General features: G+C 38.2%; 1 protein-coding gene across 2 annotated transcripts; it reads right to left on the minus strand.

Moving 5' to 3' along the window:
• Positions 1-1,621: 1,621 nt before the first annotated feature.
• MS3_00004011 (uncharacterized protein) lies at positions 1,622-8,018 on the minus strand. 2 transcript variants are annotated; one of them, XM_051211894.1, is made up of 9 exons: positions 7,438-8,018; positions 6,828-7,400; positions 6,682-6,780; positions 6,316-6,638; positions 6,055-6,281; positions 5,952-6,018; positions 5,720-5,914; positions 5,460-5,642; positions 1,622-2,985 (listed from the first exon to the last, which is right to left on the minus strand). In XM_051211894.1, exons 4-9 carry the CDS (start codon positions 6,494-6,496, stop codon positions 2,543-2,545), a joined length of 1,296 nt encoding a protein of 431 aa, XP_051072012.1. In that variant the 5' UTR covers positions 6,497-6,638; positions 6,682-6,780; positions 6,828-7,400; positions 7,438-8,018; the 3' UTR covers positions 1,622-2,542. The 2 variants fall into 2 exon arrangements, with proteins under 2 accessions (XP_051072012.1, XP_051072011.1); XM_051211893.1 differs by having other exon boundaries at positions 6,055-6,638; positions 6,682-8,018.
• Positions 8,019-13,647: the final 5,629 nt, after the last annotated feature.

Here is a 13,647-nt window from a genome sequence, read left to right on the forward strand (position 1 = left end):
GTCTGTATATTTGTTGTTCACTGTTTGATTGTAATTATGATTACAATACCATCTAAAAACTCTGAGTCGCAACTAACTCCCTGGTATTGTTAAATCTTTCAAGAACTATTTACCCTTCGCTTTGCTTGATATAGTTTTATCGCAGCTGCTACACCCAACTGTCATACTTTACTTGCTACCCGGTGGATCAACTGTTTCGTCCCATGTTATTGGTTTGAAGCAGGTTGCTTGCTCGTCAAAGAAACGTTAGTTATCAATCATTGTTAGCTGGTCATTGTTGAAAGAAGTTAAATTAAGCTATCTTGTTGCATTAGGTGGGATACTGTCCGTTTACTTATGGGGATACTTTTCTTTTTCGATAAACTTGTCTTATATAGTGTCAGTACCAGTTGGAAAAAATACCACTCAGGTGCCATCAGTTTATTTTTCGGTCCGGTCTTTCTTACAGTACAACTCGGAACATCTGTCACGTTAATATGAGGAACCTAATGATTAGTACAGTTTCGAAATGTCACTAGAAAAAGTATAATAAAGCGAGGTCATAGAAAGTTAAAGCCTCGTTTTCAACTAAAAGCGCATTGGCATGGGCAGGAGACCGACAACTCATCCTCCTTGAAATCCATGGTGTATTAAGTATTGACGCCGAGTGTACCACGACCTCACTTGTATATGAACTGGTGTTTTGAATTTAAGTCTTCATACTCCACCCTCAACATGAAAATAATAATATATAATTATTAAGCAGTATGCTAGATGACAATAGTGCGAGCTTACAAGGGAAATCAAACTACTACATGGTTCTAATCTACTGTCCTAGACAGTCTACGGACGCCATAGTCGGTGGTTTCGTATTGCATCATGTTCCAGCCATTTTGTTAAGGCTTTTAGTTCACTGTGCAGATATCTTACTAGCTGTAAGTGAGATAACTGGCAAGAAAACTTTAATGCATGAAACTAGAAATTCATTTAAGATAATTGTTAGGATCCTTTTCTTATCCATTAAACGTACAATACTACCCACATGATACATCATGTTTACATAACAATATGCTACATGAACGAGACATAACACTAACTGTGCTACAACTCGACCCCTGCCATTAGATGCCTTTGTTACAGTTTGCGGCACAGTGGATGCGTCCTCACACGTTATGATTTGCAACACTTGTGTGGTTTGTGAAGGATCCTGCAACGCTATTAAACTACGATCAAAAGTAGATAAAACCAGCCAAAAATGGAAAAGATAGACACATCACTGACGATCAAACAGAAATTGGATACTTAAGTGTTAACCTTGGACCTCATCTGATATTCTGACTAAAAATAACACGACAAATCATGGCAGAACATCCCAGTATCAGTGACTACCAGAGGGGTACCTAGATTCCAACAAACAAGGTCAACGTAATCTGAGGAAACTGAAGTGCACAGAACGCCTAAAATATTCGAACATTTAAAACAAGCGTGACATACTTATTGGTAAACTGCTCTGCGCCATCGATGTTGTGATTCCACTGATTAGCATAGAAATGTCTGATGGAAGTATATATATATATATATATATATATATATATATATATATATATATATTCATCCGTCAAACATTTTTGCTTAAAAAAAGCTCGTATGAATTGATACTTACCACCATCTCATGTCAGAACTTTACTTAGACGAGATGCCCTTCTGAACTTTACACGACGTCTGCGAAATAAGCTTCACAACACCCCTTCACGATTTATTTTCAGGACGATGAAGTAAATCGTACAGGAAGTAAAGACAGTATGACCCTTTATTTTCCCATTCACCACAATAATCCTCAAATCGAGAACTTACAACAGCGTCTAGCTAGATGATTCAGGCTATTAAAAAAACAATGTCTTCATATTCAAATGACTATAGACTCAGTCTGAATTTCAAACAAATGCAGTGTGAGCGGCTACGTTACCTCATGCTTAAATATATAATTGGAACTTTAGGGTGTTGCGACGAAAATAATGGTTTTTGGAGTACTTATTTTTTACTTATCCCAAAATTTACAGCTTACCGATTTTTGATGCCAGCACAAGCAAAACAATACGACTCTATTAAGATGCAGCAAATGATTGAAAATATAAGACTTTCGAGGTTATTCCTATTAAATACGTTTCTATATTGTCATAATCATGTATTTTTATTCAACTCAATAACCTTTGCGTTATCTTTTACAGTCCATAAGGTATAGCAAACTAGATGGCCATAAACGATTTACTTCTTTCTATGTCCCGAGTCCTAGTTATGTAGATAATGATACTTGTCATTTATGATGTCATAGTCTCGTATCTTGCACACGAAGAATTAAGCTCATAAGCCTTGGTAGTACAGAATAATATAAGGTACTGGGTTAATCTTCCAAGTGACTTGACTAATCGAGATTTCATATAGGTGAGAATATTGTCTAGGCTATCAACCGTTGGCACATACTTTTCATATGCGTTAGTACACTCATTGTGAATACGAGAAAAACTCATCAAATTTTATTACAAACAAAAATCCAATATGATTTCTACAACGTTTGCGAACCAAATTCTACATACGCCATTGAATGACCGTATCCACAACCGATATGTTTCACTTTGTAATTTTGATTAAAACATCGGAAATTTATTCGATATGGTTGTGTGATGTAAGGAATAACTTCTTCTTCAGTCCAATGTTTTTCTATGTGACTTGCAATTTTCGTTATAACACCGCACATACCATGCTCATTCCAACCCCAAACCCATAACTGTTCATTTGAATCTATAGCCAATGAGTGCTCTGAACCACAAGCAACAGATTTTATAGTCACTTCATGACCAGTATTCAAATGAAAATGTACTTTTCCAGGATGTACATCGAAGTTCGGGAAAATCTCATTAGATTTTCCTATAAACTTGCTTAATACGTTAACAGTTCGTCCAAGCTGTCCAAAGTCTGATCGACCCCACGAATAAACTTCTCCAACACCTAGAAATATAAAGCAAACACATTCTTAAACAAATACGTATATAAAAATATTTATGTTAAAATTATTATGCCGAAAAGTGACTTAATGAAAAAAACAATATCAAGAAATTACAACTCATGTTAAAAATTTGATGGCATAATTGGTAAAGTAACCGCTAAACTATTCACAGATAATGCACCGATTGATCAGTATTAATCATAACAATGCCTGTCAAAATAACAGTGTATTTTTACTAAATGAAATCATATGAAAGAAACTATAACTAGTAAATCTTTAAACAATAAAAATGAGCATTCCCTACAAAGAAGTTGGGTAATAACAATCATCCACTATTAGAAGTTCCTTTATTTCTTGAAAAGTTTAAACCCGATTTCCTTGACATCAGTTCGGATAACCATACCAAACTTTGCACAAAATTTACAGTTCGAACTCAAGTGCATAAGCTTGTAATTCGTCCCTGAATACGAAATAGTTATTTTTGACATAATTTATTTGATTTTATTAGAGATGATATTGAGTAGTAAGTAGTTTATTAAAAATAAGCTTTTAAAAATAAAAGTAGATAAGGTTGAGCGTGAGTGACTTGAGCTAACAATAACTTGCCTGTGACTAGTTTCGTTTAAGATAAGTGCACAAAACAACTCAATCGATCAACAATAATTAGGTAAATAATCTATTCAGTAATATGTAAGTATAAATGAAAACTTTTAATACATAGTGTACAGTTAATATAATTACACGAAGAATTAAAAGGTTACGGTTTTAATTAGACTACTGATTTGACTCTGGCTTTCACTATACGTGCATTGATCTCATCACTCATGCCATCACCAGCACTTATGCAGCTACCTAGATACACGAATTTCTCGACTACTTCTTTCTGCCCACCATCCAGGGTGAGTACAGGATTAGAATCCTGCCATTCTTGTAGAAGTACTTTGCACTTCGAAGGTGCAAAAGCACATACCGTACCTACGGACATTGATTGCCAACTGATTAAGTGCGGATTGCATGCCTTGGGCATTATCGCACAGTAAGACAATATCGTCCGCATACTCAAGGTCGAGAAGTCTTTCTCCATGCAACAGATCCACACACCCGTTATTTACATCCATCAGAGCTGTTTCCAGAATGTCATCGATGGCAAAGTTGAAGAGGAATGGTGAGATTGGGCAATTATACAAACTACTCAAGAGATAAAAACCTAAATCTGAAAAATGTTTCAAACACAAACTGGGACTTGTTTACATAGGAATCAATCGGAAATATAACAGATGTTATCTTCAACTCTGATTAAACCGCGTTACTTTACATAAACATGAAATGTTGAGAAAGACTACAAAAAGAATTCTGTTGAAGTCATAATAACAAGTTGCCTAACAAACCAAACGCTTGGTTTTTATGTATGTTGGAAGGCTGTTAATCTTGTGGTCCATTTTTTGGTTTACTTATAAATATAGTTGTGGATAGTCATCCGAAATCTTGAGAACAACTAGCTAAAGCTAATTTATTAAACAGAACTATTCGCTTTACCTACAAATTTTTCCTTAATCTATTGTTTAGCACAGATAGATATGAGTACATTAAATTCACACTCAAAGAGATAAACAAAAAACTCCATAATATATTATTTGATACACGAAAGACAAGCGCAGAACCAAACATAAACCTTCGCGGTTGAAAATACAAACCTATTCGAGATTTTTGCAAAACATCTCAACAACTTTCCGTTGCGTATATACATTGCGATGTACAGGAACAGTAGGACAAACTCTCTGAAATAATTTATGGTGAGAATTCTTACTGTATTGAACAAAAACACTGAATAAAGCCACTAATATTACTTTTCAGCTTTTATGAAGGCGACACCATTGCTGCTAACACTTGGTATCCAAAATTGTTTGAATATTTGTTGCTCTTAAAAAATACTTTTTATCAGTTTGGCTTTCTCATAATTTAGACGGTTAATGTGAGAAGTAGGTTCTAACCAAGCTCAAGGAATGAATGGTTTTACAACTGATTATTTCAGAAGTTAAACTATAAAGTGACGACGTTTTGGATACCAATTGTTCTTTAAAATTTTGTGAGGAATTTATGTACAAATGACTTGACTGCTGTACAGGAGTTAGCTATTGGTATATTCTGCGCACAACATTGTAAAACCATATTCCCACATACAATACTAAATAAAGCAATTATTACTATTACGATTTTACAAAAGCGTTTTTAAGTATATAAGGGAAAAACTAAGCATTATTATTAACTTCTCGCGTATGCATAATGTTTTTAGTAAACTGTTTTCTATTATTATATCTCTTTCAATATTACTCGGGTGTTTAGTGAGATGTGTAAGTTTTAATTGATTGGCTTTTTTGAGTTTCCTGTAACATAGCACTTACTTTTGCGAAATACTTTTTAGTTAGATGAGTCATAAAAAAGTACACAATTACTCTTACTAATAGGTGTTACTTACTAGTTCTAACGAGAACATGACTCCATCCACAGACCACTTGTTCTATTTCATTGTTGTCGAATACTTCGGCATCATACCAGATAGGAGATGAAAGTCCACTTTCGATATTCGAAGAAAGACCGTGAACTTCTGATTTGAGTTTAAAAAATCTAGTATCTCCAAAAAGGGCCAGTTTATTAGTTCCTAAAGATGAAGAAATTATAAATTCCTATTAAACCAATAGATAAAAAAGAGTACACTTACAGGAGCTTATGACATACTTGTTTTCGCAATTGAATGATGCGCACCAGCGGCACAATCGACCCACTCGTGTGTGTAGCCAAATACAGAGTTCAACAGAGTGGGACGGTAACATATTTGTTTCGATTCGTCATAATGCTCAGCTTTAATCATCATTTTATCAAACAATAATTGTTTTCGGCGATTAGAACCCCAACCATACAGTTTTCCGGAGACTGAAAAATAACTTGCTTTAAAGAAAACAAAAATCACCTGTCACAGAAACGACATGCCTTAGACCTGCAGATATAGATCGAACAGGCTCTATATCAACACGAACCTACATTCGCATCATATTTACCCGATAAAAACTTACAGGAATTATGCTTGAATTAATACTTTCTTTGCCCAACTGTCCATATTCATTTGAGCCCCATGAGAAAACAGATCCATCACTTAGTACTGCAACAGAAAAATCCCAGCCACACGATACTTTATTAACAGTTGATGCAAAAGAGTAAGGAATAATTTTAAAGTGGTTGCAGTCATTTGAACGACCCAGCTGACCAACAGAATTCAAACCACAGCTGAATATATTGTTTTCTTAGTACATAATATTACTTTGTTTTTCATTTACCGTCAGAAATCAGAGAGTGACCACCACCTCCGGAGATCAGGGCGATCGGATCAGTGAAATTAATGATTTTAGGTTCATAAGCATCTTTATCATCTCCTGTACCCAGCTGTCCATGGCTGTTTGCACCCTGTAAAATAATATGATTGCAAAGATTGTGATAAAACGAATTGAACTCACCCATGTAAGCATAAGAAAGAAGAGACTTAAATTGTTGCCTGAGTTTCAAATAAAGATAGGTAGAAAAGAAATCGGTTTACTGATGTATTTGGACAGCTGATTTACCACAAGATGCTGAGCAAAGGTAAAAAACACAAGGCTGTTATCTTGAAATAATAAACACTAATAAAGTGAGAGTTATTCAAATACCTTAGTTCGTATTAGTATGACTTAAAATGGTGCACATGGAGATCCGTTGGAAAAACACTGGAGTGACGAACACTTAGATACTCAGAGCTCACCGTTTGTCTTCATGAAAACAAAAAAGAACTTATTAACTTTTATAGGATATTTACTAAATTAATCGCAATCCAATTTGTTTCTAATTAACGACGCACATAAAATCTGGCACATGGCACCAAAAGAAAGAACACGCCACAAAAAGTGTGGATAACACTTTAAAAATGAAGCACACTTAAGCCATACAAATATGGAGACAAAATTGTGAAAAAAGAGTAAGGAGGAAGATCATAATTAAAAACATAAATGGATAGATATGAGTGGACGAAAGTAGCACGTAGTAGGAAAAACAGTACAGTTAAAATGCAACTAGAGATAATTTTCCATGTGTTTTTATGAAGCACTGAAAGAAAACTACAGTAGGAGTGCTATTTGTTTCAATCCTGAGTATTGTTCTAGCACGTCACGTTCTAATAGTACTACTACTACACGCACTTGTATATCCATTTTAGAGCAACTAAAAACACATTCCCAAGAACATGACGTTGACCTTCCGATTACAGAGGTACATAATTCAAACGCTAGATATGAAAAGTATTTCGGAACAAGACTACTTGATTACGTCAATGAAATTCCTTGGTTCATAATATCCGTTCATTGTTTTTCCGACAATAAACTACAAGCAAAAGCTAGGATTCTTTAAGACAACCAAAAGACAACTGTTACTTGATAAGTGTGAAATTTTTGAATGCCAGGTGTTTGGAAAGTTCGAGGACTTGCATGGGTAGTTTTTGAAAATTAATGAAGAGTGACTACATGTGAAAATTGTGAGCATAATGAGAGAATTTTGAGTGTTTTCTTGAAATCGGTCGTGGTACGTTTCATGAAGTATATAAACGAATGAACAAGAAAAATCCGAAACTTCAGCACAGAACTCATTACTGAATCAGCTGATACCACTCAGTGCTAAAAACATTATTTCATGTATAGAGACTCCTTGTGAGCGTCAAAGTTGCCTAACGACAGTGATTGAGTTGATTTTTATCACATAAATTATACATGACTTAGAATTTAGGTGAAATTTCAGCGTTCTCCTTAATGTAATGTGAAAATTTTCAGTCTGGAAATTTTTAGTTTCCCGCGAAATAACTTGGAATTCTGTGGGAAAACGTAGGCCGTAGGAAATATTGAGAAAGTAATTCAAATTGCTTGGAGGGACTGTTCTCAAAAGTGAATGTTAAACAATTATTTACTAGAACACATTGCAAGAGTGACGTACTACTTTAGATCACGCGGCTATAATATTCAAATGGTTCAAATGGTTGTGGACGAAATAGAAGAAGCTTTCGCTTAACAGGCTTCCGTGTCTAGTAGCAGGGGATCACCAAATCCTCCAGGCAGGAACCTAGGTATGTTAACAATAAAAAAGGAAAAGAAATTGGTAAATCATAATGTGATGCTGTCCTTGGTCCTTAAGAATAGGTCAAGTTGCCTCTTGAAGGACTCCTGAGAAGTCGCTTGGACTAGCTCGGCCGGCAGCGAATTCCAGCTTTTGACAACTCTTAAGGAGTAGAAGTTGTGTCTACATTCCGTCTTGCTATGTTGTGTTTCCAGTTTCTGGGTGTTACCCCTTAGATTATTATTCGAACTAAGCTTGAGTAGGTGTTTAAGAGGATGTCCAGAAGTGTTAAGAATACTATAAGCCATTAGTAAATCACCTCTAAGACGCCTATATTCTAGTGGGTAAAGGTCTAGTGAACGGAGGCGTTCTTCGTAAGGCTTAGATTTGAGTCCTCGAACTGATTTCGTGGCTCGCCGTTGGATACGCTCCAAAGTGACCTTGTCCTTTTGGAGTGAGGGGGGGAGTACTATGTTTCCGTACTCTAAATGGGGACGGATGAAACTATTGAAGATTGTATGGAAAGTTCGTCCGCTAAACTGTCCGAAAATGCGCTTCAACGTTACCAGTGCAAGGTTTGCTCGGAAGGCATTTTTGTCACAGTTAGCGTAAGACTTTAAATCATGGGGCACAAGGACTCCTAAATCTTTTTCGACTTGGGATACTACTAGAGAGGAGTTTCCTAAGTTGTAACTGTAGTTTGCAACATGTCGCAGATGGACTACTTTACACTTTGAAGTGTTAAAGGTAAGTCCGTTATCGTCTGCCCAACTTTGAAGTTGAGTCAGATCCTCCTGAAGTGCCTGTATATCGTCTTGGTTGCGTATCTCTCTCCAAAGTTTCACGTCGTCGGCAAAAAGTAATAAGTCTGACGTTACCTGTTGAGGAAGATCATTTATGTAGGTCAAGAAGAGAAGAGGCCCTAGTACTGAGCCCTGGGGGACCCCACTAGGACATTCCATAGCCTGAGATAAAGTGAAATTAACCCTGACCTTAAAGTGTCGATTTATTAGGTATGAAGTAAGCCAATCAATTAGAGGTGGTTTGATACCTAGTCGTTTGAGCTTGTTGATAAGACACAAGTGGTTAACCTTATCAAAAGCTTTTGAGAAATCAAGGTAAATGATATCAACCTTTCCTTGCGATCGAGGATGCTTGTCCATCTGTCCACCGCAGTCAGCAGGTTGGTTATACAAGAGTAACCCTTCCTGAAACCATGCTGTTGGGGTGAGAAGAAATTTAAGGACAGTAGATAGTCGTTTAAACCGTCGCATATCAGGGACTCCATGAGTTTTGAAGGTAATGACAGAAGAGCCACCGGCCGATAACTTGAAGGTTCATTGCGTCGACCACCTTTAAAAATTGGTGTGATGTGAGCCAACTTCCAATTTTCCGGTAATTTGCCTCGGCTAAGCGAGTGTGAAAACATCACGCTAAGCGGCGTTGCCAGGATTGGGGCTGCCTCTCTCAGTATGGCAGGATGAACCATATCCGGGCCAGGAGAAGTGTCAAGTCTTAAGTGCTGCAATTTCCGGAACACCAAGTCAGCGCTTAGGTCCACTTCAGAAAGTCCTGTGGAGTTGGAGATGAAACTGTCGTCAGTAAAGTTGATGTCAGCCGGTTGAAATATTTGAGAGTAATGGGCCGCCAGAAGGTTAGCGGCGTCGCCATCGTTGTTGGTCGGGCCGTTAAGACCTACCAGTTGAGAAACTCCTGTTTTGGCTTGACGAAGAGAGGCTGCATAACGGAATAGGCTTCTAGGGTTAGAGGCGAATTTGTCCATAAGCTTTGTTTGGTACTGAAGCCTGTCTTCTCTTATAGCCTTCGTGCATGTGTTCCTTATATGTTTATATTGCCTATACGCTCCATCGTTATCAGTTCGTTTGTATTCCGCCCAACAGTGCCGTTTGCGGCTTAGGAGGCGAAGGGTACGGTTCTTGATTACTGTAGGTGGCTTGGAGCTTTTGGGAACCGTTTGAGGAACTGAATGGTCTGTAGCACATAGGAGCATGTGCAGTAAGAAGTCCCAATGACCATCCACATCGATTTGAGGGTGAACATCCCAAACCACCTGTTGTAGATAGTCATGTAGAGCTGGCACATTCAGCCGTTTAAAATTCCAACGCAAATTATTGTTGGGATACCTTAGCTTAGTTTTGATGACAAAACTGAAGGCTATGACGGCATGATCGCTTTTTCCCAGAGGAGCCAGGATTGAGAGGTTGTCGACTAGGAATTCTTCGTTAGTGAATACACAGTCTAAGCGCGATGGTGTCTGACTGTTTCTCCAACGAGTTGCCGACCTCACATTTTCATATAAGCCCAAGTCATCGATGAGGTTGAAGAACCGAGCTTCAATTGAGTTGTCGCCTCCAGTGTACGTGTGTTCCGCGAAGTTGACTCTAGGGAGATTAATATGCTACATATTCGAATTCAGATTTGTGTAGCAAAGACAGAAGGCCTACAACCTATGTTATTCATTTTCTAGTGTGCTTCTGTGAGTGTCCAGTCTTCTGTTGAAAGAGCCAGTTGTAGGTGCAGACACCACTGCTTCGAGCAGCAGGTCCCAAGTATAGATGACTCTTTGTGAAAACCTGTATGCCACGGGTAGTTTGCTCATTCTTGGTTTTTCTATTCTCCTGCTATGTCCTCTGAGATGCCCCGATCTAGTGGGAAGAGAGAGAGAATAAGTTAGGTCCAAAATCATTTCTCAGTACTCTGTACATCAAAATTAGATCTCTCGTTAATCTGCGATAGGACGGAGTAAAGAGGTCCAGCTTTTCAAGACGCTCTTTGCATGGTAAACCCCGGAGTTCTGGACTTACGCGGGTAGCCGCTCTCTGTACCTTTTCTAGGATATCCGAGTCACCTTTTAAATGGGCTTGCAGCCTGTACGCAGTTTTCAAGCTTAGTTCTCACCAAGTATGTGTATACTGTGGTGAACATGGTAGTATCTAATTTAGTGAGTGTCTGTTTTAAGGCCCAGAGGGTTCGAAACCCCTTAGCTGCGACCTTCCGGGAATGAGCCGTCGTCTTAAGACCATGACTCACTGTCACCCCTAGATCCTTATGAGACCGGACCATGGGTAGTGGCACTTCCCCTATGTTGTACCTATTAACCTTTGAATCCCCATAGTGCATGTAGACACACTTTGCCGCGTTGATAGGCATCAGCCAATCTTTAGACCAGTTAATCATATTATTTAGGTCTACCTGAAGAGCACATGCGTCTGTGTATCCAGTTATTACTCTCCAGATCTTTACATCGTCAGCGTATAATAACATTGGAGACTGTACTATACTTGGAAGATCATTAACATAAATTATGAAAAGCAAAGGACCTAGGACGGAACCTTGAGGTCCTCCACTAAGTATTGGTCTCCAGATGGAGCACTTGGAATTTACTCTTACTTTCTGTCTACGACCTACTAGGAAATCCTTAATCCATTTTAAAAGAGGTCCGGCAATACCCAGGTTTTCCAACTTCAATAGCAGTTGGCACCTTGTCAGAAGCCTTACTGAAGTTTATGTGGACAACACTCACTAAGTTTCCGTTGTCTAGCGCCTTTATCTAAAACTCCCTTGCTATAAGGAGGTTCGTTGTACAAGATAGACCCTTCCTAAAACCATGTTGTTCTATGATTAGCAAGTTGGTCAAGTGACATATTGAATATCACAGTCAGTGGGGCCGCGGTATATGGTGCAATATGTCTCAAGATTTTGGGGTGTAATTCACCTGGTCCTGTTGACCTTTCCATGTTTAAGGTGCTAAGAGCCTTAAGCACATCGTCTTGATCGAAGTTCAAGGTGAGCAGATGGTTTGTTGACTTTTTATTTTGGTCTGGTTCTTTGTCTAGAGGGGGTTCCTGAGTGAAAATTGCCCTAAAATAGTCAGCCATAGCCTCTGTTTTTTCCTGATCTTCCTCTGTCATTTCAGGTTCACTCCCTTCTTTAATCAGGTCGGGAATCCAATGATGCATCCTTGTTCTATAGTTTATGTACGAGAATATTCTCTTAGGCTGCTTGAGTGCAAATTGTGCCAACTGCATTTCATATTTTCTTTGAGCTTCCCGAATTTTCGTTATACACTTGTTTCCTACCGATCTGTAGCATTCCATAGTACCTGCTGTGCCAAGGCGGATGGCAACATCACAGCATTTCTTCTTTTGTCTTAGTAAACGCCGAATACCCCAGTCTATCCAGGGATGGCCGTGCTTCTTCTTCTTTAGAACTGACCAGGGTATGTATGGTTGAGTTACCCAATTGTGTAACTGCCTGAAAAAGAGTCCATGCCTTTTGTACTGATGCCTTTGAGTCAATTTCCCAGTTTTCAGCTGATGCTGTGGAGTTGATTGCCTCCATATCTGCCTTCGATATATTAGGACGAGCCGGCGCCACTGTTTGACAGGCAATCTCAGCCATGAATTTGAATAAAATGACCGCATGGTCACTTCTCCCTAGTGGTGGGAGAAAATTCATTTGACCAACGTCATCACCGTGTGTGAAGACTAAATCTAAGAAAGAAGAAGAGTTTCTTAAGTCATATATCGTGGGGTTTCGAATGTGTTAGAATAAAGCTAATCCAATCAAGGTTTCTAACAGTTTGCAATCGAACGACGTTATCGATGACCCTACTTCTAAGTTAACCCAGTTTCACAAATTGAAAACCCTTAAGAACGAGGTTTCTTTTACCGTTTGGGCGACGCTCATTTATTTCCATTTCTGCAGCTCATCTGTTGACATGATCAGCTAAGCTGAGATCCTCATGGACGTTTATTCTGGATCCAATCAAATTACGTGAGTTACCTAGGATCAGGTCCCTTTCTTCAACCGTGGCAAATGTAACCTTCAAGAGGTGGTTTTTCTGAGGACTTTCAGAATCCACCTTTAGTCCTATTCTATAAAGCTTACAAATACTAACTCCTGAAACTGTATCTGGGAGTAGTTTGCTTACTAAGGACTTAATATGACTGAGATCGTGTTCAAATCTAGCCTTTGGTTCCTTATCGAAAGATTCTCTTAACTTATAAAAAATGACTGACCTCTCAGAGAGATCTATCTTGACACGCAGTGGAGTTTTTGTTTCTGATACCGTCTCTTCCAGTGACTTGCTAACCATAACATAATTGTTATCCATATTAAATATATTTTTCTATCTCCAGCCTAAATGTGTTCTTCATAATATATTGGTAATTGTTACAATACGATGAGTCAGGTTGGACAGTGTTGTGACATCCACGTAAAGTCTTAAAGATTAGGCAGCTACATCATGACAAATCTTCAATTTTAGGATTCAGTCTATTATTAGTGCGGTACTAATAACGAAGTAGTCCATAATTCTACAATCTCATGAATCATCGAAGCATCTTTCAAAACAAAAAAGGAGGAAATCACAATAAATGTTATCCAATGGTATGCACCAACCAACGATGGCAACGACGACGATAAAGATCAGTTTTACTCGAGGCCGAAATCAGTCATAGCGAAGTGCTGAGGGAACGACTTGACCATTCTGATGGGAGACTTAAACGCCAAAG

The sequence above is a fragment of the Schistosoma haematobium genome, chromosome ZW, assembly GCF_000699445.3.
Source record: "Schistosoma haematobium chromosome ZW, whole genome shotgun sequence".
Taxonomy (NCBI): Eukaryota; Metazoa; Platyhelminthes; class Trematoda; order Strigeidida; family Schistosomatidae; genus Schistosoma; species Schistosoma haematobium.